The 26,890-nt window shown below is 45.7% G+C and overlaps 1 protein-coding gene across 1 annotated transcript in view; it reads left to right on the top strand.

Moving 5' to 3' along the window:
• Positions 1 to 26,890, top strand: part of PTEN (phosphatase and tensin homolog) — a 45,133-nt gene that overhangs the window by 6,304 nt on the left and 11,939 nt on the right. The window contains exons 2-6 of the mRNA XM_050335506.1: positions 8,319 to 8,403; positions 12,247 to 12,291; positions 16,300 to 16,343; positions 19,531 to 19,769; positions 24,654 to 24,795. Of these exons, the coding sequence (XP_050191463.1) occupies positions 8,319 to 8,403; positions 12,247 to 12,291; positions 16,300 to 16,343; positions 19,531 to 19,769; positions 24,654 to 24,795 (555 nt within the window). The remainder of the gene's footprint in view (positions 1 to 8,318; positions 8,404 to 12,246; positions 12,292 to 16,299; positions 16,344 to 19,530; positions 19,770 to 24,653; positions 24,796 to 26,890) is intronic.

Here is a 26,890-nt window from a genome sequence, read left to right as displayed (position 1 = left end):
CTGCTCTGTGTTTGGGATGATGACTATTGCAAAAGCTGGCATTGTTCCCTTTAAAGATGAACTCCCAGCTTCACAGCCCCAGCGTGCAGCAGTGCAGAAAAACTGCTTAATATCCAGTTTTTTTGCAGTGAAGTGCTTAAGAAACGTCTTTATAAACTTAATTCTGCCTTTGTGGAGCGGTAGTAGAATAGCTTTTAATTGCATGATTAATTTTCTTAGAGGCCTCTGCTTAATTCATTGCACTGCCTGGGTGTATATCAGGCTAGAATTGAAGTAGTTGTGTATTTTCTGCTCTTTAATTTCTTGTGTGGGTGAGTCAGGGAAGTAATGTCCTTTTTTTTTTTATATACTGACATTTAAAGGAGGGAAACACCAGATCTCATCAGAATGAAATTATCTTGGAGCTCATGGGTTGAGGAACAGTTTATTACGATGGCCTTGTGTCTTGCCTTTATCTTCTCTCGGACTCACCCCCCCCAGAAATGAAGGTTTGATAAATCCATGCAAATCCTGGGGTTTGTAGCTTCTGTTTTTAGAAAGCTTTTTTTAAAAAGTGTGTGCCACATTTGTCCTCTTCGAAATTCCCTTGTCTCTGGAGGTTTTGGATGTTCTTTGGGGCTTGCAAAAAGTTGAGTCTGAGCCATTTTTCACTTCCTGTCAGTAAATATCAAAGCAGTGACTCTTCTGTGCTGACTTCTCGTTAGTGAATAAAATTCTTGCCTTTTTCTGGGGGTGTTTGAGATTAGGATGTGCTTAAATACACCTTAAAGGAGACCCTACCAGGTGGGGTGGCGTGCTGGGAACGTGGACCAGGGAGACCTCCAGCTTTTCTTGGAAAGGGTTCCTGTTGAGTTTGGTTGGTGGGTTAAAACAGGTGAATTTGGCGCTTCACAAACTCAAACTGAGATGTCTGGTCTAGCTGACAAGGTGCTGATGGGTCAGAGATTGGGATTTCTGATCCTGTGAACCTGCCCTGGCACAGCTCGTGGTCTTTGGGCCTCCACGTGTTGCTGCAGCTGGTTGGGATGCCAGGGTGGGGACGATAAGATGGGATGCAGCTTCTTCCTCCAAAATATGAGCAGAAACAAAAGAACCTTCTTAACTGGCCCTCTCTGCGTGTTTCCATCTCTGGAAAACTGTTGGCATTGGAGGGTTTTGTTCAGTGCTGTAGGTCTGGATGGACTTGAGGTCGAGTTAGGGAGTTGAGGCCCAATCTCTGACTTCTCAACTGAAGAGTTCTTTCTGTCACATTTGGTATGAATAACACAAAGTTTGGTGCATCACTTTTAGGTTCCTGTTTTGCTCTTAGTTTTCTGTGAATGGAAAGGGCAACTTTTTTGTGTCTGTAATATCAGCAGCTATTTTAGAGGGGTTTCATAAGTCACAGAATATCCTGAGCTGGAAGGGACCCACAGGGGATCATCCAGTCCCACTCCTGGCCCTGCACAGGGCACCCCAACAATCCCTCCCTGTCCCTGAGAGTGTTTGTCCAAACACTTCTTGCAGCTCTGCACAACCAGCTCACGTTTCCTCTGTTACCTGCAGGCTTTTCTGTATTTAGGATTCCAGCCCATTTTGAGATGAAGGCTCAAGGCATCCTTTTCTCAGCCTTTGTCAGAACAAGCTCTTCTCTAGAGCAGCCATCACCTTTCATGCTGCTTTTAGCACTTCTTGGATCTGTGCTGGGAGGTTTAGGGTTTTTCCCAATCTTAACAACCCCGTGAGCTGTTCAGCAAAGCCTGCATGTGGACACCTCACAGAGGAAGGAGAGGCTCTTGCTCTGGGAATACTTCCCAAATCAATGTGGGAAACAGGTCTAAAAGCCCTGCTATGGGATGGAAGTGGAGTTATGGATGTAGACAACCTGGCAATCCCCCCTTCAGGCATCTTTGGATTTCCCTCTTTGTGCTGGGGGAATTTGAGTTCCCTTCCAGACCTGTTGTCAGCCCCGTGACCTCATCTGGACAGGTTTGCCTCCTGGATAGGAAGGAGCTGCATTTAAACTGAAAGCTTAAAAAACTCAAAAATGGGGATGGGGAGGGGAAGATCATAGTTGAAATATGGAGCATGAAGGGGTTAATTGCGTTTCTCCTAAATCATAAAATGTTTCAGCCACATCTGAGTTGGTCCCTTTTCTTGTTCTTTTAAGGCACAGATGGTAGAGTTGGCAAGTGCAGCTGGCTGGCTACAAGGAATCCTCCTTTGCTCTGAAGAACTTTCTTCCTGTTCATTTCCTCTCTACTTCCTGATGATCCAGGCTCGTAGAAAAATAGTAAACTCATTTTGTGCTTCGTGCTGCCTAATGGAAATGCTGCCTATTGAACAAAAATTTAGCATGGCTCCAGTTTAAACAGCCTATCTGCTAGGAAGCTTTCCCAGATTGCTCTGGGTCTATTTTCCTTGCTTTTGTTTTTTTTGTTGTTGTTTTAGGGATGCTGTCAAGAAAATGGCACTAATAGGAGCTTGGCCATTTGTCAGGGCTCTTAAATCTGTTTGAGGATGGAGTGTGGACACTTCTCCTAACACTCCCCCTCCCGTAGCTTCAGGCTGTCAAGCTGTTGAACAGCAAGAACAGTGTGGGTTTTTGGGTTTTTGGGTTTTTTTAATCCTTGCTGTTGGTAGATGGACTTGTTTAAGCTGGACTTGAAGGGTTGGAGGTCACTGTTTCACCGCTGAGCGTTGGGAGAAACGGGCTTGCTGTTGTTTTGTTTGCAGGTGGCAGGTCTGGGTTGTGCAGTGAAGTTTTTAACCCCAAAGCGTGACTTGAACAGTCCCATCAGTCCCAGCTTCAGGAACACCTCAGCTTGTTTTCAATTCCCTTCCTAAAGGCAGATTTAGTCTAATGCTTGGGAGGTCTCGTGAAGAGTTCGGTTCAGAGCGATAGGATGGTTTGGGTTGGAAGGGACCCTAAAGCTCGTCCAGTCCCACCCCCTGCCACGGGCAGGGCACCTTCCACCAGCCCAGGTTGCTCCAACCTGGCCTTGGACACTTCCAGGGATCCAGGGGCAGCCACAGCTTCTCTGGGCAACCTGTGCCAGGGCCTGGCCACCCTCACAGGGAAGAATTCCTTCCCAATATCCCATCTAACCCTACCCTCTGTCAATCTGAACCCATTCCCTCTTGTCCTGGCACTCCAGGCCCTTGTAAAATAATAAATATTTGTAAGACTGCAAAGGGCTCTGAGATTTAAAGTTGTTTTTTTATTTTAATTATAAAATCTGTCCTCAGTGTTGGGTTTGAAAAGCAAAGCTCTGTGTAAATTCTGAACCTCTGCAAGCTCTGGCCTGCTTATAAAATAGGAGATGAGGTCGTTTGCTCTTTGTTTTCCCTTTAAAACCACCTTAATGAGCGGAGTGAGGATCCTATATTTGAAATACAGGGCTTCATAAAATTACTTAAAAATTCTAATGCCCTTGTAGTTTCCTGACTGAGAGTGTTGCTCGCTGCAGGAGAGGCTGCAGCTGTCTGTTCTCGTGGCTGTTTGAGAATTAAGAACTGGTAAATATTTCGGTCTGTGTTTTTGGCCACCTTCCATTATTAGGCAAAAGGCTGAATTTGTGAGCAGCAGCATCAGTTACAGGACCAACATGAGTAATTTACTTTTCTATCTCCATGTATGTGAAGTTGCAAGTGTATACTGCATCTTCTTTAATTTGATCTTGGCATAGTGTGAATATATAGACAGCTATTTTTGAAAGTGATTATAACTGCTGATTTGCATAATGATCCAGGATTTCTCTCATAGCAACTGCAAAGACTGTCATCTTCAGCAACGTGGGAATGATTTCAGGCTTTGAGGAGCAGTGTTTCGTTAAATCTCTGAGCAGCATCAGAGCAGAGGCATCTCTGAAGTGGCACCCGGATTATTTGCTTTGGTCTGGTTTCAATATCGACGCTTTCTCATTGGGTGATTTCGCAGATTATTGGGTGGTTTGATTTTAAGGTTCCTCGGGCACGGCACAGTGCCTTGCTTCTGTAAAAGCTGCAGGTTGGTAATCAGTGAGCAGAGGATGGGGTTTTGGGATTTTTGCTGTTGTGTGTCCTGTGGCACAATATAAGAAGGATCTAAAGCTGTTAGGGAGAGTCCAACCTCTAACTTGCAGGGGAACAGGTGTCTTAGGAAAGCCCTACTTTGGCAGAACGTGGCAGGGTTTATTTTATGCTGTTTGAGGAAGCCCATTTCGAATCTGGGGAGTTCCAACACTCTGGTTGACTTTGTTTTGTGTGTGTTGAGCTGCCTCAATCAAGGACTGAGGCTTTTTCCATTTTTGTTTGCCTGCCCTTAAAAAAAAAAAAAACTTGGAATTGATAATGAACTTGTTGCATGTTTTAAGTGATCAGTTCTCCCAGGTTTCTAAAATTAGCAGTATCATCACCAATTTTGTGATGACTCAGAGTTCTCCCTTTGAATGGAAGCCCAGCTTCCAAGTTCCTGTGTAAGAAATCTCCCTCTTGGTAGGGAATATCTTAATTTCAGCTTTGGGGATCAGTGTTAAATTAAGTGAGGTGTGAAAAGGAGTGTCTGTGAACTGTGGAGCGTGGCTGGTGATAGAATTCCATGAAGATGATGCTCGGTGATGCTCCTAAAACCGGTCTGTGCAGTGATCACGGGTTGTCCCTGTCCCTGAAGAGAGGGGTTTTATTCCCCAGCATGGGGATAAAAACATGCAGGAATATCTATCCCCTCCACTTGCTGCAGATCTTGGGGTGGAAGAACTTGGGTTTTATGGCAGCTTTTCCAATGAAGCGATGAATCTTCTGTTTGTACTCAGAGGTTGAGATCATCTGTGCCAGCAGCAGCGCCACTTCCACCACCTTCTTCCATCTCAGGCTGGAAATGCCTTCAAACCAAAGGCATTTCTGCTGTTGCTTGGACCAACAAAAGAGCTGCAAAGCAACATGTCAAGGCTGCCAGAGCTCAAGGAGCTTTTGGGCAGCTCTTTCATTGGCAGGGTGGGACAGTTGGGGTTGTGTGTGCAGGGCCAGGAGAAACTCAGCGCTCCTTGTGAGTCCCTTCCAGCTCAGGATATTCTGTATTGAGCACACATTGAAAAGAGATAAAGTTATCTTGCCCAGCAGTAGGAGTGCATTTGTCATGGCTGTTCCTTGCTTTCCTTTGGGAGCAGAGGAATCCCGGTGCCATGAAAGGGTGTCCCAGGCTGGCAGGGCCGTGTCCTTTAGCAGGAGCCCTGCTGCAGACACAGGGGTGAGTCAGCAGTGGCGTGTGAACTGCATTCCTGCCTAATACTTGCAGATAATCACTGAGGTACTTCAGGACGATTATATTTAGGGGGTGGAGAGATTGCCTTGCCTGTTTCAAAAAAGAAGCAAACCGATCTCAATCATAGTTTTCTAAAATCAACCCCCTCCTCCTCACTGGGCTCGCCAGTGGAGGTTTGGTTTTGAGCAGCCCTGGAGTTTTTGTGCTCTCAGGTTGCAAAGCCCCAGAGCACACAGAATGCTTTTAGTGAATCAGCATCACAGACTCACAGAGATACCTCTGGAGATCATCCACTCCAACCTCCTGCCCAGGCAGGGTCACCTGGAGCAGGTGACACAGGAACATGTCCAGGTGGGTTTGGAGTGTCTCCAGAGAGGGACACATTCCCTGGGCAGTGTTCCCTTGTTCCAGTGCTCTGCCACCCTCCATGGGAAGAAGGTCTTCCTCATGTTGAGGTGACCTCAGTAAATAGATCTGATTTTTTTCCCCCCACCCTGCCCCTTTGAGAGTATTTTCCTTTTTTTTTTTCTTTTCTGGGATATTGTGGAGCACCTTTTGCAATGTCCACTCTGCACTTAAAAAATAATTGCAGTCATCCTGGTACAGTTTAAGGGACCTTAAACCTCATCCAGTTCCACCTTCTGCCATGGGCAGGGACACTTTCCACTAGCCCAGGTTGCTCCAAGCCCCGTCCAACCTGGCCGTGGACACTTCCAGGGATAGGGCCTGGTTAAGTTAAACATTCCTAGTGATTCCTAGTGGTGATCAGTCAAAGGTTGGATGATCTTGGAGGTCTTTTCCAGCCTGATTGATTCTGTGATTTAATTCTGCTCCTCTTTAAAAGCAGAAATGCCTGTGAGCTGTGCGTGTGCCCTTGAGCCAGGGAGGGGAGAGGGGTCACAGGAGAGGCCGGATCCAAGCGGGAATTGGGTTTTCCAAAAAACACGAACCCGCCCCGGTTATTTTGGAACTTTTTATCTCCCTCTTGCCTGCGCGTTTCGAAGCTTTGGTGTTTGGACAAGTCTGGGAGCCTGCTGACTGGAAAGGCTGCTGTTGAGGTGTTCCCTTCCCTTTGCTTTGGGGTGTCTGCTTCGCTTCCATCTTGCACCAGCTGGGAATCCTGGAAAGTATCTCGTGGCTCAGCCTCTGGGAGAGGAAAAACATCTGAGCGTAAACCACAGGCTGCGACGCCTGGGAAAAAAAAAACCTTGGAGTAAAGCTCACAAATGGAAATCCGAGCAAGTTGCAGCGGAATTTGGTGAAGTTTGGGCGTCTGTCTGATGGGTGATACTATAACTGAAACTGGGGTTTGATGTGGTGTGTCAAAATGAATTGATTTTACCCCTGGTTTTGTTTTGTTTTGTTTTTTATTTGACCCTGGCAGGAGTGCTTGTCTTCCACAAAGCAGTGCTGTGGAGAGCAGCTTAATTTATTGGGTTCTTTTGCTGGGGTAGTTGATGTGGCCCTCGCTGCTCAGGGTAGGACCCAAAAGGAGGTGCTTTGCAGGAGAAATGCTGGAAAAGTTGGCAGTAGGGAGAAATCAGGTTGAGGAGGGATTGATGTGGTGTGTAGCTGAAAGCCAGATAATTCGCTGTTAATATAATATAGAACCAGTTTCTTCTTCTTATGGCAAAGAAGAACCGAAAAATAGTGAAGACACTGCTAATTATATAGCACCTTTTGTTAATTAAGGAGGTGTGAACTGCTTGAGAAGTAAAATAGGATCAGAGTGGTGTTCAACGTTTGTTATTTGAAGTTATCACAAGCTCTGTAAGTTAAGCAATTTAATGTTTAGGGGTTTTTTTTTTCTCCTCCAGTGTAAGTGTTTTTTAGGGTTTGGGCAAGTACAGAATAAACTGGAAACCAGCCACAAACCCCTTTCAGCTTCCGTATTTAAGGCAGCTACAAATATTTATTTCATTTACTCAAAAGCTTTCCTATTTTTCTCATTGTCTGCACAAATCATCTGTTGAATGGCCCGAGCAGACCAATGCCTATTAATACTCGAATTACCACGCAGTAAATGCCAATTCTTTCTTTTTTTTTTTTTTTTCTGAGAGTACAAAACATGATTTCCGTGTATTCAGCCCTTAATGTTTTTCTGGAGTCTCGCAGCTAACGGTGTCAATGCAGAGCTCGGTCTGTGCTGCTCTGCTCCGAGGGCTCGAGCTTGTGGGAATTCTGCAGGGGTGGAGTAAAGGAGTTTCATGTCCTACTTCAGGCTTTGCTTTGTGTACAACTAACTGGAATTTTAATACCTTGGAAGCTGCTGCAGAGTCTCCCATCCCAATGATCCAAGTCTTTGCAGCTTTGGGATATTCTGACCATCAAAACCATTCTTGACAGGGTGGGATAATTTAGGTTAAATAATTCAGGTTAAAAGGGCCCTCTGGAAACCACCTCCTTCAAGCCCCCTTGTTTAAAGCAGGGCCAGCTTCAAACATATCATGCTTTGTTCTTGCTCCTTCTAAAATTAGTTTGAGGAGGAGGAGTATGTTAATGCAGCAGGGGATGGGCTGTTGGAGCTGCTGCTTTCATTTCTGGTTTGATTTTTCAGTGAAGCTTCTTCACTGCATTATCATTCCCTAACACTGTTTTAAACTCAGGAGTACTTTCCTTTCTGCAGTTCTGTTAAAAAAAAAAACAAAACAAACAAATGAATCCACGTATCATTTCACCACCAGGAAAATAAATGCCAGTAATTTTCTAGCAGTTTGCTGGGAAGTCTGTAGAGATGTAAACTTACAGCTTTCCTATTTGCCCCTTTTTTTTTCCCTCAGCACTGATTTGTTTGGGCTTAAGAGGTACTTTTACCTTAAGTTCTTTTATCTCAGGTTGCTTGTGGCAAGTGAATTGCAGGTAGTTCAGAACAAGAAATGAGGATAATTCTTCAGCAGTGGGTAATTGTTGGGTTTTGGGGTTTTTTTTGATAAACAAGATGCATAATCCTTTTCACATTCCCATCTGTTGTGTGGAGCCAGTTGGAGTTGTTGCTTTGACTTGGATACAGTTAAATACAATACATTGGATTGATGTCCATTCAGTGCTCTTGCAGACATTTTACTTTACAAATATTTCCTTTAACTTGCACGTCCAGATATTTATCCAAACATAATTGCTATGGGCTTTCCTGCAGAGAGGCTTGAAGGAGTATACAGGAACAACATTGATGATGTAGTAAGGTAAGGCTTGCTTTTTCTTTTTCCTAAACTTATGCAGCTGGAATATTCTTTTCTTCACTCATTTAAGTTGTGCTGAGGAAAGGATGTGTGTTCTGACACACAGGTTTTTGCTTCTTGTGGATGTTGCCTGATTGGTTTTCCTGGAAAATGTTGGAGACTAAGGAAATGGTCAGGCTGCCGTTCTGGAGTGATCTCCAATGCATGTAATCTGCTGCTTTTTTAGTGTGAAAAATTCACTGCAGTGAGTTGTGTTGGAGTGAAAAGGAGGTTCTTTGCTTTTAGGAAGACATCAGTCCATGGCATTTCAGGATAAATTTGGCCTTACCCTTTCTTCAGTCGTTAATGATGTGCTTCATGAGTTAATTTTGAGTCAAAGTAGTAAATACAGGTGACTTTGTCTAAAGGCTTTTTTACATTGGGTTGTGTTGAGTAATCATGGACAAAGAGAAAAATCAGCTAAAATTCGTTATTGCTGCTAAAAAAACCCTCCAGGTTGTCATTTTTACCACCAAATGAAGTCATTGGCTGTGAATTGCTGGCTGCAGCTGCACAGGGGGTGCAGACTGTTTTGGGAGCATCCTTGTAATTCTTCAGTCATCAACACCCAACCTGGAGAGTGTGGAGTGAGAGGCTGCATTATAAACGAAGTACTTGGTGGAAGCTGCCAAAGTGTGTGTTTGGGATCCTGAGCTGGGGTTTTTTGAAGCCATGTGTTGATGCTCTAGAGATCATTTGAGGTCATGAGCTCGGTAGCTCCAGGACAGACGTGATGTTTGGGGCAGGAGGGTAAGGCAGGAGGGTTCCAGGGTTTGACACTCCCACACAACATCCTTGGCTCTGAACTGGAGGGACGTGGAGTTGGTGGATGGACCACTCAGTGGAGTTGTGGTCAAGGGCTCAGTGTCCTCATGGAGACCGGTGAGGAATGCTGGGCTGATCCTACAGCCTGCACAGCAGGGGCAGAGGGGGGAGATTCTGTCCCTCTGCTCCATTCTGATGGGACCCCACCTGGAATGCTGTGCATAGTTCTGGTGCCCCCAGCACAAGAAGGACATGGAGCAAGTCTGGAGGAGGCCACAAAGTTGCTGAGGGGACTGGAGCACCTCCTGGGGACAGGCTGGGAGAGCTGGGAATGTTCAGCCTGGAGAGGAGAAGGTTGGGGAGACCTCACATCACCTTCCAGGGTCTGAAGGGGCTGTTCATCAGGAACTGGAGTGACAGGACAAGGGGGAATGGGTTCAGATTGACAGAGGGCAGGGTTAGATGGGATATTGGGAAGGAATTCTCCCCTGTGAGGGTGGGGAGGCCCTGGCACAGGTTGCCCAGAGAAGCTGTGGCTGCCCCTGGATCCCTGGAAGTGTCCAAGGCAACCTGGGCTAGTGGAAGGTGTCCCTGCCCATGGCAGGGGATGGAATGAGATGTTCTTTAGGGTCCCTTCCAAATCAAGCCATTCTGGGTTTCTGTAATCATGGGCAGGCAGAATTAGCTCTGCTTGGTTTCGCTGGTGATTGTTTCCAGTCTCTGCTGGAATTGTTACCAGAGGTGTGGAGTTGTGGTCTGTAATCACAGGGCTGCACACAAGAAAAGGTCACTCGAGGAGGTTGTGAACTCCCCACCCCGGGAAGTGTCCAAGGCCAGCTTGGTCAGAGCTTGGAGCAACCTGGGCTAGTGGAAAGGTGTCCCTGCTTATGGCAGGGGGATGGAACTGGATGGTCTTAAGGTCCCTTCCCACCCACAAAACTGAGCCTCTGTACTCAGCTTTCACTGGCAGCAGTCAGAGCCACGTTTTTTTGGTGCTGATGGGGGCTTTGCATCTGCTGAGTGACAGGTCTGGTCCCTGAGGGGCTCCATCTTGGGGAATTGTAGGATAGGGCCAAAGGCTGGATTGAAAATCAATCCTAGAATGGTTTGGGTGGGAAGGGACCTTAAAGCTCATCTCATTGCACCCCCTGCCATGGGCAGGGACACCTCCCACTAGCCCAGGGTGCTCCAAGCCCCGTCCAACCTGGCCTTGGACACTTCCAGGGATGGGGAGTCCAAAAAATCCTCTCTGGGCAACTCATGCCAGGGCCTCACCGCCCTCACAGGGAAGAATTTCCTCCTAATATCCAGCATGGGAATAATCCAAATAAATAACAATAGGCAGCAGCCTTTGAAGGCCCTCTTTTTATTCACAGCATTGATTTCAGTTGCTTCTGGATGAAGGAGAATACATTTTATTGAGTGCATAGGTGTGTGTAAAATAGACTTTTGAAGATGAATGCCTATAGAATGATTAAGCTGTCCATAAACACTCTGATAAAAAGGAGCAGTGATCACCTAAAAGCATCATCAACCAAATTAAGATATGGAGAGATGTAAATTAAGTGGCTGTAGGGAACTGGATGCTGAGGCAGTGATATGTTTGTTGCCTCCTATTTTTAAACAAGAATAAAATGTGATCATGCAGCATTTTTCCATGTTGCATTCCTCATCTGCTCTGGTCCTTTTTTATCGTGGAATTATTTCTCCAAGAGCTTTTCATGCAGAAATTCAACGTTGCTTGAGCTCCGGAGCAATTGGCATCGAGCCAGGATCCACCAGTGGGCTTTTTCTGACTATCCTGACAAATTCCAGGCTAATACTGCGTGAGAAGTACGACCTGGACTGCTGGCAGTGGCACTTGGAGAGGTTTTGGATGGAATTTCATCCTTAGAACGGGAGATGGAATTTTTTTTCTTTGTGGATATCACCGGCAGCAGCGGAGTCAGCTCTCCTCACTCTCCTGAGTGTGTGTTAAACAAGCAGGAACATCTGAAAACAAACCTCCATGTCCACCATCTTCCTCAGGCTCTCCCAAGTGTGCCAGGAGCGGGGGAACCAGTGGGAGCTCTGGAATACTTTTTATTCCCGATGAAATCGGAATCTCCCCCCTCGACACGAGGAGCGTTCACATCTGTTCCTGTTCCAACGCCAGGGTTGAACCACGGAGTTCTTCGGGATTCTTGCTGGAATATTATGACTGATAAAACCAGAGCTTGTTTTCGCTCGAGCTTTCCAGGATTTTTTAGCAGCCAGTGTTTCTTTTCGATTCGAACAGCATGTTCTGTCATGGCTAATTAAATTCCTCCTGGCTGATGTGCAGATACACACTGTTGATGATGTTAAGTGTAAACATTTGTGTGTTCTTCCTTCTTGCACGTTGCCAGGTGACACATCATATATAATCGCGGCAATTTTGATGAATCACGTTTGCAGTTTGGCTCGCCCGGGCTTGCATGGGAAGTTTGTGTTTTTTGGGGGTTTTGTTTTTGTGTTTGTGTTTTTTGTTTTCTTTTTTTTTTGGTCCAAAGTGAGGTTGGAAATGAAAGGAGTGTGAAAAAGCGATCTCCCTCCTTGCTTCCTCTCAGAACCCACAGTATCGCACTTGGGTGGCAAATAACGGCCCTTTAAAATGGGATTGAAAGGAACGGTTGGGGCTGCAGCTGGAACACGAAAGTTACTTTAAACTGCTCTGAAAAATGTGTTACCTAGATGATAGAATGGGAGGTGTTCACAGATCCCTGGCGTGGTGGGTGCTTTCTGCTTTTCAAAATAACCAGCCCTTCCTCAGCTTCACCCAGCGATCTGCAGGTACTCCAGGGATCAGCAAATCAGTCCACACAGGCAGTGTTTCGGTTGCAGGCCAGATCTTGGCTTTTCTGAGTTGCAATAATCCCTCTATCCGTGTTGCTGGATTGTTTGGATGAGCTCTGCAGGGAGTGCAGAGCTGCACATGCTGGGTGGTGCTTTGAGGATGCTGCAAATTAATTATTGCAATGTATATTAATACAGGATTTTTTTTTTCTTCCCTTCCTGCTTAAGGTTTTTGGATTCAAAGCATAAAAACCATTACAAGATATACAATCTGTAAGTATGCTCTTAGAGATGCATTTTCCCAAAATAATGACTTCTAAAAATAGCTTTTGGAGGGGAGGGTGGGGGGGTGCAAGTGGCTTCTTGTTGCCGTCCCGAAGCGGAGCTGGGGATGTTTTCTGCACATTTCTTAAAACAATTAAGGCTGATTGAGAGCCCTGGTACTTCATTTAGAGGAGCTGAGCGAGGTTAAATGAAATGCTGGGGTGTATTCACGTTACTTGAACGCTTTTAAATGACTTGGCACCCGGCCCATCTGGAGCTTGTACCATGTGATTAAAAAGTGAAAAGTAATTCACAGCAGGCTTTCTGTTCGTGTATTAATGTCCAGTTGCCAAATGAATATTTTCCTGGGAATTTTTTTTTTTGTTTCTCTGGTTTTTTTGGGTTGGTTTTTTTTTTATTATTTTTCTTTTTTTTTCAACCCAACCACATTGGTACCGTGGCTCTCTTTGCTTCCTCACTCCTCTTGTCTGTCCCTGTATTTATGACTTTAAAAAAAAGCTGTTGGGGCGATGGGTGATGGTTTCTCACTTCTCTTAAGTGTAATGTTTTGCCTCTGAAAATTTAGTTATGCAGAAAGCTGTTACTGTTGCTGTTCCTTGATCAAATTTATATGTTAGCTTAGGCTAATTTCATTTGTATAAATGATTTGCTGATGTCAAGCTGCTGTTGAGAAGTAGGTCATGGTTTTCCTACCCCTCAGCTTTTTCCTAGAAATCTTAAGTTGAAGATTGATTCTCTGAAGTGCTACAGCTTTATTTTTTTTATTTTTTTTTTAAATGAATGTGTTTCCAAAGATCTGCAATTAATGGAAAAATCACTGTCGTCTGAAAATCCAGGCAATGCATGACACTGTAATCTGTCAGTCATTAAAAATAAGCATTTAAAAATGAGGATTTAGCTCTGCCTCTGAGTTAGCTGAAGGATTATGCATCAAGCAGCTCTGTTTCCTGATGCTGGGGAGAAGTGACAGCAGAAGCTGAGGAATTGTATTCTGATTTTTGAAGTTGTCTGGGACAGAAAAAAAGGATACAGGCATAAAATACACTCAGTGGCCATCTTTCATACAAGTTCAGGAGCAAAACTGCATTTTTCAGCTTAGAAGCCCTCCAGAATGTTATCCTATGAATAAATGGATACAATTTCTGGCAGGGGGTTGCTGTGTGTAAACCACGCTTGGTCAGAAAGAAGGATTTTTTTTTTTTCTTCATGTAAAAATGGATTTCCCTCTTGCTCACCTTGAAAACAAATAAAGCTTCCTAAAATTGCTCGCCCTCAGATGAAAAAACTTTTGGAGGATAAAACATCCTGTTAAAGTGTGAGGAGTGTTTTTTTCTTCCCAAGATGTGGCTCAGTTGCAAATGAAGATTTAAGTGATTTACTTGGAAAGTGGAGCTTTTAAACCGTGTGGAGATCCCAGATTGTCTCTTGCATCTTTTTGCAGGAGAGGTTTATACACGTGAAATGCCATCAGGTGACTCGTGGCAGTGTTTGCTCAGGAGGTGGGGAAGGAGTTGCATCCATCAGGTGTTGCAGAGAGCTTCGTCTCCTCAGATGAAGCTGTAAATAATCACCTATTGTCTGTGTTTCAAAGGAGGAGGTGGGAGGGAGTTCAGAGGAGCTACGTGATCATAGTCAGAATTATTTCCAACTGTCACGGGGTTTGAGTTCCCTTAAGGTGGCTGTTCCGGGAAGTTTGATTTAAAAGGATTTAGAGATTTTTCTAAAATTAAGTCAGTTATGCCTCATCCTCACATCTTTTTCATTTCCTTACCAGTGTTGGAGCAGTTTCGTTTTTGCTCCTTGTTTGTGTGGCTTCTCTCCTGTGTTCCTTTAACCCTTTGCTGTTTCTTTATTTATATTTTTCCCTTTCATCTCCTCACTCCACGTGCTGCCAGATTGTTACCCCCCCCCTTTTGGAATCCTCTCCATCTTCTCCAGGGTATTTCCTTGCAGTGTCCTGCAGGCAGATGGTGGAAGGAAGGATTTGATGTGCATGTTTGTTCTTCTGTGGAAGCCCAAAGTCCTTTGGCAGGTCGTGATTGATCAGGAACGTGCCTGGCAGCACTTTGGTGCTTTAAACTCCCTTTAATCCTAGGGAGGGTTATAAGACCTGTGCCAACCCACTCCTCAGCCCCAAAATGCAAAGAAATATTCAGGTTTCATCTGGAGACCTGACTATTACAGGTGTTTTAAAAAAAAAAAACAAAATGCTTTTAAAGTGTTAAGCCCCTCCAGCACTCCCCAAAGCGTGTGTTGGTGGGATCTGTGCTGCAAATCCACAGGATTTGGAGTCAGCTGTGCCTGGAACCCCGCATTTGGTTGTGTTCAGCTCCCAAAAGAGGGCACAGAGAGGGCCATGAGTGTGTTCTGTGCTCGGTTTCTATCCTTGATATCAGCAAAACTATTTCTTCTCCCTCGTGGCATTTGACTTGAGACTCTCTCAAACTTCAAATTGTGAAGGCTTCCCATGGGTGAATTATTTCTTGGGGGGTGTGTTTTGAAGACTTTCATCTCTTCCTACCCATTTGATCTGGGTGTTTCTTTAAGAGGAGGCAGGAAACCCTCTTGGATAAGATGCTTTGTGTTAACTGCTTTGCTTCCTAAGCAGGCTCAGCTCCCAGAGTGCAGGTGCTGAGTGGTGACTCCATCCTGGGTGAACATCCTGCATCCAACCTTTCCTCTCGAAGGCTCGAGTGCAGATGATGTTTCTGGGAGTCCCATCTGCCACCTTCACCTGTGTCAGGTCACTTCTGACCCAGGGAACGTGTCGGCAGTGTGGTGGGAGCTGGAGAAGCTGCCAGACTTTTCCCTACATGAGGGTAGAGTCGGGAAGGCTCTGCAATCCTGAGAAAGGGGAGCACTGAGAGCTTGTGCAAGCCCAGCAGAGTTGTGAGTGTCGTGGACAAAGTTCAGAGCAGCTCTGGAGGCTCCACTTACAGTCACAAGTAGGAGCCCAAAAGTTTGCGTGTCTGAAAGTGTCAGGTCAGCTCCATGTGGCTCCAAAGGCTGCAGTCATAACAGCTGGGGAGGAGAGATGAGTCCTGAAACTGGGGTGGGAATTGGAGTCCTGTGAAGAGCAGAGGTTGCAATCAGAGCAGAAGATCTACGTGTGCTTCATCTGCCGAAATGACTCCCGGCCGTTGTGTTTCAACCTGGGGTCCTATTGTTTCGTAGAATCATGGGATGGTTTCGGTTGGAAGTGGCCTTGAATCTCCCCTCATTCCAACCCCCTGCCATGGGCAGGGACACCTTCCCTAGCCCAGGTTGCTCCAAGCCCCATCCAAGCTGGCCTTGGCAGGATTCGAGGCAGGATTGTTCTTGTTTTCCTTTCTGAGCTGCACTCCTATCATTTGGCCTCAGAGAGCAGCTCCAAGGAACACTGCAAGGGCATCCACTCTTGCCTTCTTTCCCTTTACCCCAACATCTCATCTCAACTGGCTGACTGGCATTTAAAGTTCACTTAAATTCAAGAACCAATGCCAAGTGTGATTTCTGTGGGAATATCTGGTGGGGCTTTCAGTTGTCTCTGGGGGTCCTGAAATGTCCTCGTGATCCCCACCACTCCTCTCTTGCTGCAGAGGCATCTTGACGTGTGTTTTGAGTTCAGAATCAATTGGATGAAGGTCACAGCTGCCTGCTCTCTTCATGTGTTTGGGAGCATAAAGCTGCCTGGAGTGGCAGGAGCTGTTAATAGCACAGGTTAAAAAGTAATTATATATTGCATTACTTGCGTGAATTGAGTCACGTCAATTAAACGTACCGATGGACTGCAGTTAGCAGAGGGTAAGTATTTGCCTTTCAGTAAAACAACTGCTATTTTAGTGAGCAGTTTTACAGATCTGCAGTTTTTCTGTGTGGAACCTCCAGCTGTACTTTCGAAATCCTAAAGGTGAAAACGCTGGGATTTTCCCAGCCGCGCGTTCCGAGGCGGGACGGATGTCGGGAGCGCCTCAGAGACATCAACAACTCTTGTCTGTTCTTCTTTTTTTTTTTCAGATGTGCTGAAAGACATTATGACACCGCCAAATTTAACTGCAGAGGTACGTTTGTCCTGTTTAATATCTGTCCTCTTTAAGCTGCAGTGAAGGAAGGGCTGAAGGAGGAGCCGATGAACAGTCACGTAGGAGATTTGGGCGCAGGGAATGATGTCAGATTGCTTTGAGTCACTGGAAAAACTTGCTGTGTTCTTGGTGCTTTCAAAAAAAAAAAAAAATGGGCCTGACAGTTAAAGATCAGGACCTAATTAGAAATGTGCTGTTGCAAAAATCTTTGCAGAGTGGGTTATAAAGAAGTTTCAGTTCAGCCTGCAAACTTACTGTACAATTTACACGTGCAGCTTTGGAGGAGTCTGGTTCTTAGGAACAATAGAAATGGAGAGCACTTCAGCCACTGTCAGTGTTCATATAAAGCAGCTTTTTGAAGCTCTGGCATAACCTTCAGATGCTTAAAAAAAAAAAAAAAAAAATTAATTCCCATTCACCTCTTAGAGATGAGCTGGGTTTTAGACACTTTGCAGAGCTACTAAAACCAGCAGGGAAACTTTCAGGAGGGCCTTTTGACCAGGTCTTTTTGGTGAGTGGATACTGATGTTGCTGTTGTGTCATCTTGACTCCCCAGGTAACGAATAAATATGGATTTCCCTCCTTTCTTTGGGCACAGGAACATCTCTGTGCACAGTAGTAGAGCTGCCTGTGTAGATGAGAAGTTCTTGTGTCTACACAGTTGTAGGAGATGACCAAATTTTGGCAGCACGGGCTAATCCTACATCATTGCAAGAGCTCAACTTCTTCTTTTCTTTTCTTTTTAAACGTTTTTAATTAATATTATTTTAAACCATCCTTCTAGTTATAAAAGAGAGGTTTAGAACATGACCAAAATATAATTGGCTGCTCTGATGGCTGAATATAGAAGGACTGAGATTGTCGTGTCGAAGCCATCATCACTTCTGATTTGCTCTCACCACGTTGAATGACATGTCCTGAAACCTCACTCCATATATATAAAAGCCAGGAAAAAAGAAAAAAAAAAGAAAAGTATTTTGAGATGTGCTTGAGCAGTACTTTGGGTGAGTGAGGAGAGAAAAGGCGTAAATGAGAAGGACGTGGTTCTAATCTGGCCAGAACATATGTCTGCTCTAATTTCTGCTTTTTGATAGGGAGGTGGCAGATCCCTTCGCTGTCAATCCCAGCCCAAAATGCTGTTTGTGACAGCACCTTTCACAGCTCCTCTGCACATGTAGCTTTTTTTTCTTTCTTTCTTTTCATCCCTGAATTAGTTAACCTTAGATAACCAGATTGGTGACTCAGGACTTCCCTTAGCAGAGGAACAACAGCTCTACTTTGAAATCCCCTGAAGTGAATTAATTGCAGAGGGAACTTCTTACTTTTACACTTAGCATGAAACACCAGAGTAGTTCATTATTCACCTTGGATGCTCTTACATCAAATTAAACCTTGAAAAGCTCTTCATCATCTTTGGGAATTTGCTTTCTGCCCAGGGTTTTTGCAGTTCCCAAAGTACTTCTATGCCTGAAATTACCTTCTGCTTTGCCACAGACTTCCCTTTTTATTACTTTTTTTTCCCATTCCTTTACGTGCTATGGGATTTTTCTTGTGATGTCTGGGAGCTTGGAGAGGATAATCAGGCTCCAGTGTTAGGAATCAAAATCCATGGAGGACCCTGCACCTTCTCAAGGATCCAGCTCGAGGCTGTGAAGTTTAATGTTTCCTTCCTCTTAATCCCCCCACCCCAACATCACAGGGCACCCATTTCATCCTCAGCTCGTTGCATCTTTGAAGAAATTGCCACAAGCTTTGCCTTTGATCCCAGACCTTGGAGAGCACCTTCAGCACGCTGGGACTGTTTGGGATTTTTCAGGCTGTTCTTTCAGGACTGTTTTACTCCCCTTTCCATGGGAACCTTGCTGGCTGTAGTTACTCAGAGTTGGATGGACACGTTTGCAGCTTCTTTTCTTAGGGATTTCGAAGTAAATCCCATCTTTTGTTTCCATCTGCAAAAGGGCATCTCTGAGTTCACGTAAAACAATCCTTTGGGGAGTCTTTGGATCTTCCACCTGGAAGAATTTATTAACATGTGTTCCTGATGGTGAACCTTTGTTGCTTCTTTAGCAAAGATTCTTCACTTCATTGGGCTTCCCTGTTTGGTCTTCTGGGAGAAGTGAATAAACTGTCCTTGTAGATCCTTCCAAAAGGCTTCAGCCATTCAGCAGTTCCAGAACTTCATCCCTCCCATGTGCTCTTCCAAGTCCTTGGGGATTCATCAAAAGGAGCCTTGTGTGTGTGTGTGACCAGAGAGTAGGGCTTACGAAACGACCGCAGACCCTTGCCAAAAAAAAAATGGAATGTGTTCCTTTTGAGCCCAGAAAAGGAAATGGTGTTCCTAGCTGAGAATTTCTGCAGTGAACCAGAGTTGTGTTGATAAGATCCCGAGGCGGATGGAGAAGTGGGGTGGCACTTCATCAAGTGCCTTCTCCTGGTGGAACTAAAACATCCCTTGGGATCCTGTTGCTCAGCCTGGCGTTGTCTGATGTGTGATCCGAGGTGCTCGAGGTCCGGGTGCTTCTCTCTGCTTATTTTTTTGCTCCCTTGAGTTTCCTTTCGTTTCCTGCGTGAAGTTCTGTTTCCATCTCTAGGTGGAAAAAGGTGTGTGTGGTGCATGAATACACCCATATAAAAAAGGAGGACTGCAAACCCCCTGAGTGTTTTATATGTGATTTTTCTTTTGATTACCCTATTTTTAAAATATGGAAATGGCAGGTTTTTGTTTCAAAGCACCTTTGAGAGTTTGCTCCCAATGCAGACCCAACCTGTGCTCAGTAATTTTTCAGCAAAATTCCTGTTGTCTGGCCCTGTTCTCCCTCAGCAGGTAGTTTAATTATTGCTGGAGTCATGGCTTTCCACAAGGCTATTCTTGGTGCCAGCACGCTCTGAAATTCTAGAAGGTTCCCCTTGCAGAGCCTGTGCCGCTCATTTCAACAGAGGCGTGAAATAATTGCTTCGTGGAGCAGGATTCTTGTGGATTACTGGAGAAATTTCTGCAGTGCTTATAATACACTGAATAATATTAGAATAAAAAATACCTAGATGTAAAATGGGGGGGGGGAGTTACTTAACAAGTTAATTTTGACATGTTTGTCACCGAGTTGCTCTGTCAGAGCTTGCTGCGTTTCCCTTGGACATCCTGACCAATTCCTCCTTCTCCTTGCAGTTGCACAGTACCCTTTTGAAGACCATAACCCACCACAGCTGGAGCTCATCAAACCTTTCTGTGAAGACCTTGACCAGTGGCTGAGTGAAGATGACAATCATGTGGCAGCAATCCACTGTAAAGCTGGAAAGGGACGAACTGGTGTAATGATTTGTGCGTATTTGTTGCATCGAGGCAAGTTTTTAAAGGCTCAAGAAGCCCTAGATTTCTATGGGGAAGTAAGGACCAGAGATAAGAAGGTGAGATGCTCCCGATATTCCTTCTGTTCCTCTCTCTGTAACTTGCTGCTTTTCCTCCTTGAGGTCATTTTGATGCTCAAACCCTTAAAGAAATACTTGCCATCAGTTGTTGTGATGTCTGGTTTGATTTCAGCTTCAGTGTTATCAGAGCAGTGCAGTTATAAATGGAAAAGCTTTCCTAAGCAGCAGTAGCAATTAGTCACAACACTAAAACAGCCTGGTTTTTCCATCTCCTGTTCAGGAAGACCTGGACAGTCTATTTTAAATAGCTTTTCCAGCAGAGTTCTGCTGGGTGTTACATCAGGTGGGCAGTCCGTGAGGGAACTTTCTCGTTCAGCATTTTCAGCCCAAATAAGAGGATTATTCCAGCTTGTTTTGCCTGAATGGGTGAGCTGTTCATCTCCTCAGGTTCTCCTAACTTCTGTGGTGGTGTTCAGAGATGGGCAGGCATTACAGTTGAATATCCCTACTGGAAGAATGCACTGGAATGTTGTTGGATGCCCCTTTTCAATAGAAGGGTTAGTGAAGAGCCTTTCTGGCATTGTTATGCCTCATTAACGGGAATTCAACCTTCCTTCTTTGAAATCTTCTCCAAAGATAATAAGGTGTGAATTGCAAGGTCACTTGAACAAGCTTCCCTGCTCATCTTTTCACCATTTCCTTGAGTATGTTGGTCGAGCATCCCAAAGGGATCATCCCAGCGGGATCATCCCAGCAGGACAGCTTTTCAGTCTCCTCAAGTGCAGAGCTCTCTCTGTTCCTGTGATGTTTGCACAAAGTATTCATTTCACAGTGTGAAGGCCCCTGAAAAGCAGAGCTTCGTGTCTGAAGGCTCTTGAGGGCAGAAGTGGCACATGAGGAATTCCAGGGATTTGGCAGTTAATTCACTGGAAGGAGCAAGTAGCTCCTTGGTTTGCTCCCTTGGCAGGATGGAGCTGTTATTCCACGGACTGCTGAGTTGGTTGTGGTGTGACACTGGAGCAGAGGCACTGCCAAGGTCTCCCATCAGAACTCTGAGGCTTCTGGTGAGAGTTCATGACTAGGGGAGGAGTGGCTTGAGTAAACACAGGAGATTCCTCCTGCTGATTAAGGTTATCTCAAGAGCTGCCCCAAAACAGCCCTAAAACCACAAAGCTGAAGAAATGCAGGGTAAAAAAGTGTGTTGTTGCCTCAGTTTCCCTCTTGGAAAAAGGTGGCATTTCTGCATGTCAGTGTGGTGGGGATAAGGGCAGTTGGGTGTTCATCAGCACCCCAGTGGTACCTCGGGCATCTTGGAGATAAGGGAACCTTAGTCAAGAGGAATAGTGAGAGGCTTGTTTAGCTTTACTCTAAATATTGTCTGTAACCAGCAACTTTGTTTTGGTTTCGATGTCTCTACTGGAAGAGTTGATTTTTTTTTATTTGATTTTTTTTCCCCTTCCCAGCTCCACTTGAGCATGGTTATCTTGATGTGGCCAGTGGGCAGCATTTGACTCACATAATCCTTCAAGTAGTGTTTATAAACAGGTATTCCAGTGCAGGTTCTGGGAGCCTTTTCCTCCCTGGTGGCCCATATTTCAGTGTTATATGTCAAGTGCTGCCCTCTGATTTGGTATTTCACCACACCTTTATAGAACTGACTTCCTGAATTCAAAGCAGATGAGGCATCAGAAGAGCTGTTTGGATCTAGGGATGAGCAAATTCCTCTTCTCTTTCTTTTTGCTTTATTTTTCTGGACCGATGAAGGAAAACCGGCTTTAATCAGGCACCACATTTGCCTGGTTCAAAGCAAGAACAAGGTGCCCACTTTGCACGTCACAGCTGAGAACAGCCCAGCTAAAAACGCTGTTGCCATTAAATGCTCATGGCAAAGTGATTCCTGGAGGGTTCAGTCGGTGCTGGCAGGAAGTGGGAGTCTGATTGCAAGGGGAAGTGTGACTAATTGGTCGAGGGAACAACCTGGAGTGCTTCTGGAACAGCCTTTTCCCAAGTGCCTGCTGGGAGAAGCAGCTTCAGGGAGGCCTTTGCAGCGTCAAGTGAGAGCTGTTGTGGGTGAGGTTGAGAGCTGGGATGTCCTGGGGGAAATGAGAGGTTGCAAAACTCAGTCTGCAAAAAGGCCGGGACCAAAACCTGTTGTGGGGTTTGGTTTTTGTTGCCTGGATAAGCTGCCTCTTTTGACTTCCTTAACTCTTTGTAGCGGGGGGGAACTTTGTCAGAAGAAGGGAATGATGGAGATTAGAAAGTGTTCACTGCGTGGGTGCTGCTTCTGCCTTGAAGGGTTTTATGGTGAGGATTGGGCTTGGAAGGAAGCAGAGTGTGGACAGTGCACAGGTATCAGCTGGGAAGAACTGTTTAAGGGCTGGAGATTATCAAGTCAGGGGCATTCTTTGACCATTATATGAGGGAAGGCTGAGAGAACTGGGATTGTTCAGCCTGGAAAAGAGGAGGCTGAGGGGTGACCTAATTGTGGCCTTCCAGGACCTGAAGGGAGCCTGCAAGAAACTTGGAGAGAGTCTTATTGCAAGGCCTTGGAGTGCCAGGACAAGGGGGAATGGCTTCCCACTGCCAGAGGGCAGGGTTAGATGGGATATTGGGAAGGAATCCTTCCCTGTGAGGGTGGGCAGGCCCTGGCACAGGTTGCCCAGAGAAGCTGTGGCTGCCCCTGGATCCCTGGAAGTGTCCAAGGCCAGGTTGGACAGGGCTTGGAGCCACCTGGTCTAGTGGAAGGTGTCCCTGCCTGTGGCAGGGGGTAGAACAGGATGATTTTAAGGTCCCTTCCAGCCCAAACCACGCTGTGATTCTGTGGTGGTGGTATAACTGAACAGGAAATACAAAGCCATTATTTTGTGCGAGGAAGTCTCAGAATGACTCTCTGAGCAGGGCAGGGATCCCAGGGCCGATGGCAGAGCTCAGCAGTTGTGATTTCTGTTCGTTGGCTGTGCTCAGGTGACAACCTCTGCTAAACCTCGTGCCCCAAGCCTGGTGTGAGTCTGCAGCTCTGCTCTCACAGTAGGGCATCTTATTGAAGTGAATGTGGGAATATTACTTCCAGAAATGTTTGTTCTTCGTGATAGTGCCCGTGCTGCGTTGAGAGGAGAACCAGGAGCAGCACCTGACGGTTTTTGTGCTGTCTGCACTGCTCCCTGGTGCCCTGGGAATCTCTGCTACAAGATTTAGGGAACCTTGTCTAACATCTGTTTAAAAAATGATGGTGGTGATAGGTGGGAAAGAGCAGCTTCTCCAGGAGAACATACTTGAACTACTTCCCTGTCCTTATTCTCCTGGAGTAAAAGTGAGCAGGGGTTGATTGTACCTCGTGGAATATCCCAAGATATTCCAGATCCCAGGAAAGCAAAGCTTGAAAGCTCCCTTAAGGAGTGGGTGTGATAACTGCTGAGGACATCTGAGCCAAAAACCACGGGCAGCGTAGGAGCCTTAGGAAGGTCACTGTACAAGTGCTGCAGGGAAAGGTCTTTTGTGTAATTTAGAAGCAGCTGAAGTGATAAGGAGACATAATTATCAACATTTTTTTTCATAATGGCAGGAAGTGACTTATTTTCATGGGTGCAGAATAGAGATTGGCTCAATTCAAAGTGCTCTGGCCACTCTAAGCTTCTGGCTGCTGTGAGGTGAAGCAGGTGGAACTTAAAAGTTTACAGAAATACTGGGGGGTAGGTCTTGTGCCCAAAATGCTCACAGACTCACATACAAATCTTTGCCTTGTTTTTGTTTATTGCAATCCCACAACTGGTTTGAATCAGAAAACTTACTTATTGTAATGCTGTTGTATGTGATGCAGCTTATTGTGAATGTGAGGCATTTTCTGGGAAATGAAATAATTTTTCATCTTCCTCACTTTGGCTTGAAAATATTGGTTGTAAGAGCTTTAAAACTGTTCCCTTACTCGAAGCTTTAAGCTGATTTAAAATCAGGAACGGAAACATTTGTAGGTTATATGTTCTCAAAGCAAATACTTACTTTAGAGTTGTAACAACTTTGGGCTTTGGGGCTTACTGTAATGAAACTTCCCAGCTTTTGGGGGGGAAACATTTCAGAGGGATGTTAGAAAGCAACATTTGTCTTGAGTAGGGTGATATTAGTAAACATCAGAATCCTTTGACTTAAACTGCTGTCAAAATGGAATTCCTCTAGTGGTGCTAAAAAATGAAGAGTATGTTCAAGGCACCCTCCTGCTCAACACCTCACACTCCCCACCCCAAAAAAAGCAGGAGCATGAAACCATCTTGGACGTGATCCTCAGGGTGTCTGTGGTGTTTGGTTTTAAGATACGAGAAAAATCTGCATTCTTTGCCTCATGGAGGTGGATTTGCCACTGGAGGTGGATGTTTGGAGAGCTCAGAATCATGGGATGGTTTGGGTTGGAAGGGACCTTAGAGCTCGTGTCCTTCTACCCCCTGCCATGGGCAGAGACACTTTCCATTAGCCCAGGTTGCTCCAAGCCCCGTCCAACCTGGCCTTGGACACTTCCAGGGATGGGGCAAGAATTTCTTCCCAATATCCAGTCTGATCCCACTCTGTTGTCAGTGTGAAGCCATTCCCCCTTGTCCTGTCACTTCAGGCCCTTGTCAATAGTCTCTCCCCATCTTTCCTCTCATCTCCCTTCAGGTCCTGGAAGGCCACAATTAGGTGACCTCAGAGCCTTCTCCTGTCCAGTCTGAACAATCCCAGTTCTCTCGGCCTTTCCTTGGAGCAGAAGGGCTCCATCCCCTAGGATGTACTAAAGTTACTGGAAAACCAGTGCCCTGCTTGATGCTGGAGGGTGCTTGCTGATGAATTCCCTGTCCCTTGGTGGTTCATTTGCCCTCAGGTGCATCTGGGGTGATCTGCCAGCGATGCCGATGAACGGTCCCGGTGGTTTCTGACGCTTGTTTTCCCTCTGTTTAGGGAGTGACAATTCCCAGTCAGAGACGCTACGTGTACTACTATAGCTACCTGTTAAAGAATCACCTGGATTACAGACCAGTGGCTCTGCTGTTTCACAAGATGATGTTTGAAACAATTCCCATGTTCAGCAGCGGAACTTGCAGTAAGTACCCGGCCCCCGGTGGGGGAACACCGGCCTTGAACGTGGTTGTGGCACCAAGAGCTGCCACACCTCGATGGACAAGGTCATGTTTACACACCTCACCTTCCCAGATCTGCTGGGGTTGGTGTGGTCTGTCCGCTGGGATCCTCCCAGGTGTGGGAACTCGAGGTCTGGATTGTTTTACTGCAGGTTTGAAGCTGAGCAGTGTTTAATGGTCTGAACATCAGTTCACAGTAAGGTTGGAGATAGACCTCCAAGACCATGCAGAGCCATCACCACCTTGTTGACCCATCACCACCTTATTAACCAGCCCAGAGCACTGAGTGCCACGTCCCTTGAGCACTCCCAGGGATGGTGACCCCACCATCCCATATATCTCTATTTCAATATTTGCTCCTTAACTTTTATAAAAAGCCTCTTTTTTTTTTTCTTTCTTTATTTTTTTTTTAATTTTTTTTTTATTTTTTAAACGCAGCAACTCTTGGGAAACATGAATCGCTGCAAAACATTTGCTTAATGGCGTGTTGGCTTCAGTTGCAGCAACATCATTCTTCCCATGATGTTTTTAAAAAAAAAAAATAAATGAATCAGTTCAACTGGGTAAATATCTAATTAACTCTGGAATAAACTTTTCTTGATGTGGAGGCTTCTAAAGGCTGGGATACACCTGTGAATGATTAATCTGATCTGCTGGTACGCCGTGTTAGGAAGGAACAGCAGATTTCTTGAAGCTTTGTAATATAAATACAAAACTCTCTGCTGTCCTGTGGGCTGCGTGACAGGGCAGGGACCGCCTAGTGCTGCGTGTTCATTTTTTTTTTTTTTCTTTTTGGTGGTGGAAAAAATCTTTCTAATGGTTTTGCTATGGGGAATTACAGCAATGTGTAATTAATTCCAGCGCCTCCCGTGGCTTTGATTAAAACGGGCCCCGTTAATGTTGTTGTGAGGCACCACCTGAGCACGTAACGCGCATCAGAAACAATCGAGCGACTTGTCAGGCTGGGCTGAGGAGGGGGAGGAGGAGGAAGGGAGGAGCCTCTGCCAAAAAAACCTCTGCCTCTAGGGGAGAGGTGTGGAGGTTCCAGATTTCTGCAATTACCACTTATTTAATGTTTTGGATAAGCTGTGCTGTACTTGCCAAGTGAAGCTGCGGGCCCAAATCGCTCGTGTGAGCGTTCACTTGGGTGTCCACGGCAGGCCCTTGGTGGGCGGTTTTCATGGGACAAACAACAGGTTTGCCAAGCACCTGAGGAGACAGATGAACTGTCAACTTCAACATCTTTCTGTGTTGCGAGATTTTAGGTTTCTCTGGAGTTTTCAGTGATCTTTCAGAACGTGAAAGCCGTGGGCTGGGTTGTTTCTTTAGTTGCGTTATCGACTGCGAGGGGCGGAATTTTACGTTGAACTTCCTGGTTCTCTGACTTCCTGGTTATCCTTCTGCTGTTCTGAAGTCACTGACCAAGAAGGGTTGTGCCTCTCAGGCAAGGTGAAAGGGTGACAGGGTTTCACAGCTCTGAGGATTTGAGGGAGATAAGGGGAGAGACCTGGGGCTGTTCAAGCCTGGAGAAGAGAATGTTGTGTGGAGACCTCACAGCACCTTCCAGGATCTGCAGGGGCTACAGGGAAGCCAGAGGAAGACTCTTATAAGGAACTGTGGTGGTGGTAGGACAAGGGGGAATTGCTTGACACCGGCAGAGGGGAAATTTAGGTTGGGTATATGGATGAAATTGTTCCCTGTGAGGGTGGGCAGGCCCTGGCACAGGTTACCCAGAGAAGCTGTGGCTGCCCCATCCCTGGAAGTGTCCAAGGCCAAGCTGGACGGGGCTTGGAGCAACCTGGGCTAGAGGAAGGTGTCCCTGCCCATGGCAGGGGGTGGCACTGGATGAGCTTTAATGTCCCTTCCAGCCCAAACCATTCTGTGACTCTGAGTCTGTCACAGTTTCATAGCTGGGATAGTGTGGATGTGCTCCACAGGGATTCCCACAGCTCTGCAGGGGTGTCTGGCAGTTTCCAAAGAAACTCTGCTTGGACTGCACCAGAAGCCTCTCCTAATGTCACTGTTGATTGAATTTGGAAGTTATGCTGTGGCACTGCT

This window comes from Myiozetetes cayanensis, unplaced genomic scaffold (assembly GCF_022539395.1).
Source record: "Myiozetetes cayanensis isolate MyiCay16 unplaced genomic scaffold, myiCay2020 scf10, whole genome shotgun sequence".
NCBI classification, from domain to species: Eukaryota; Metazoa; Chordata; class Aves; order Passeriformes; family Tyrannidae; genus Myiozetetes; species Myiozetetes cayanensis.
The sequence above is the reverse complement of the archived record's forward strand: the minus strand, read 5'-3'. Positions and strand labels throughout refer to the sequence as shown.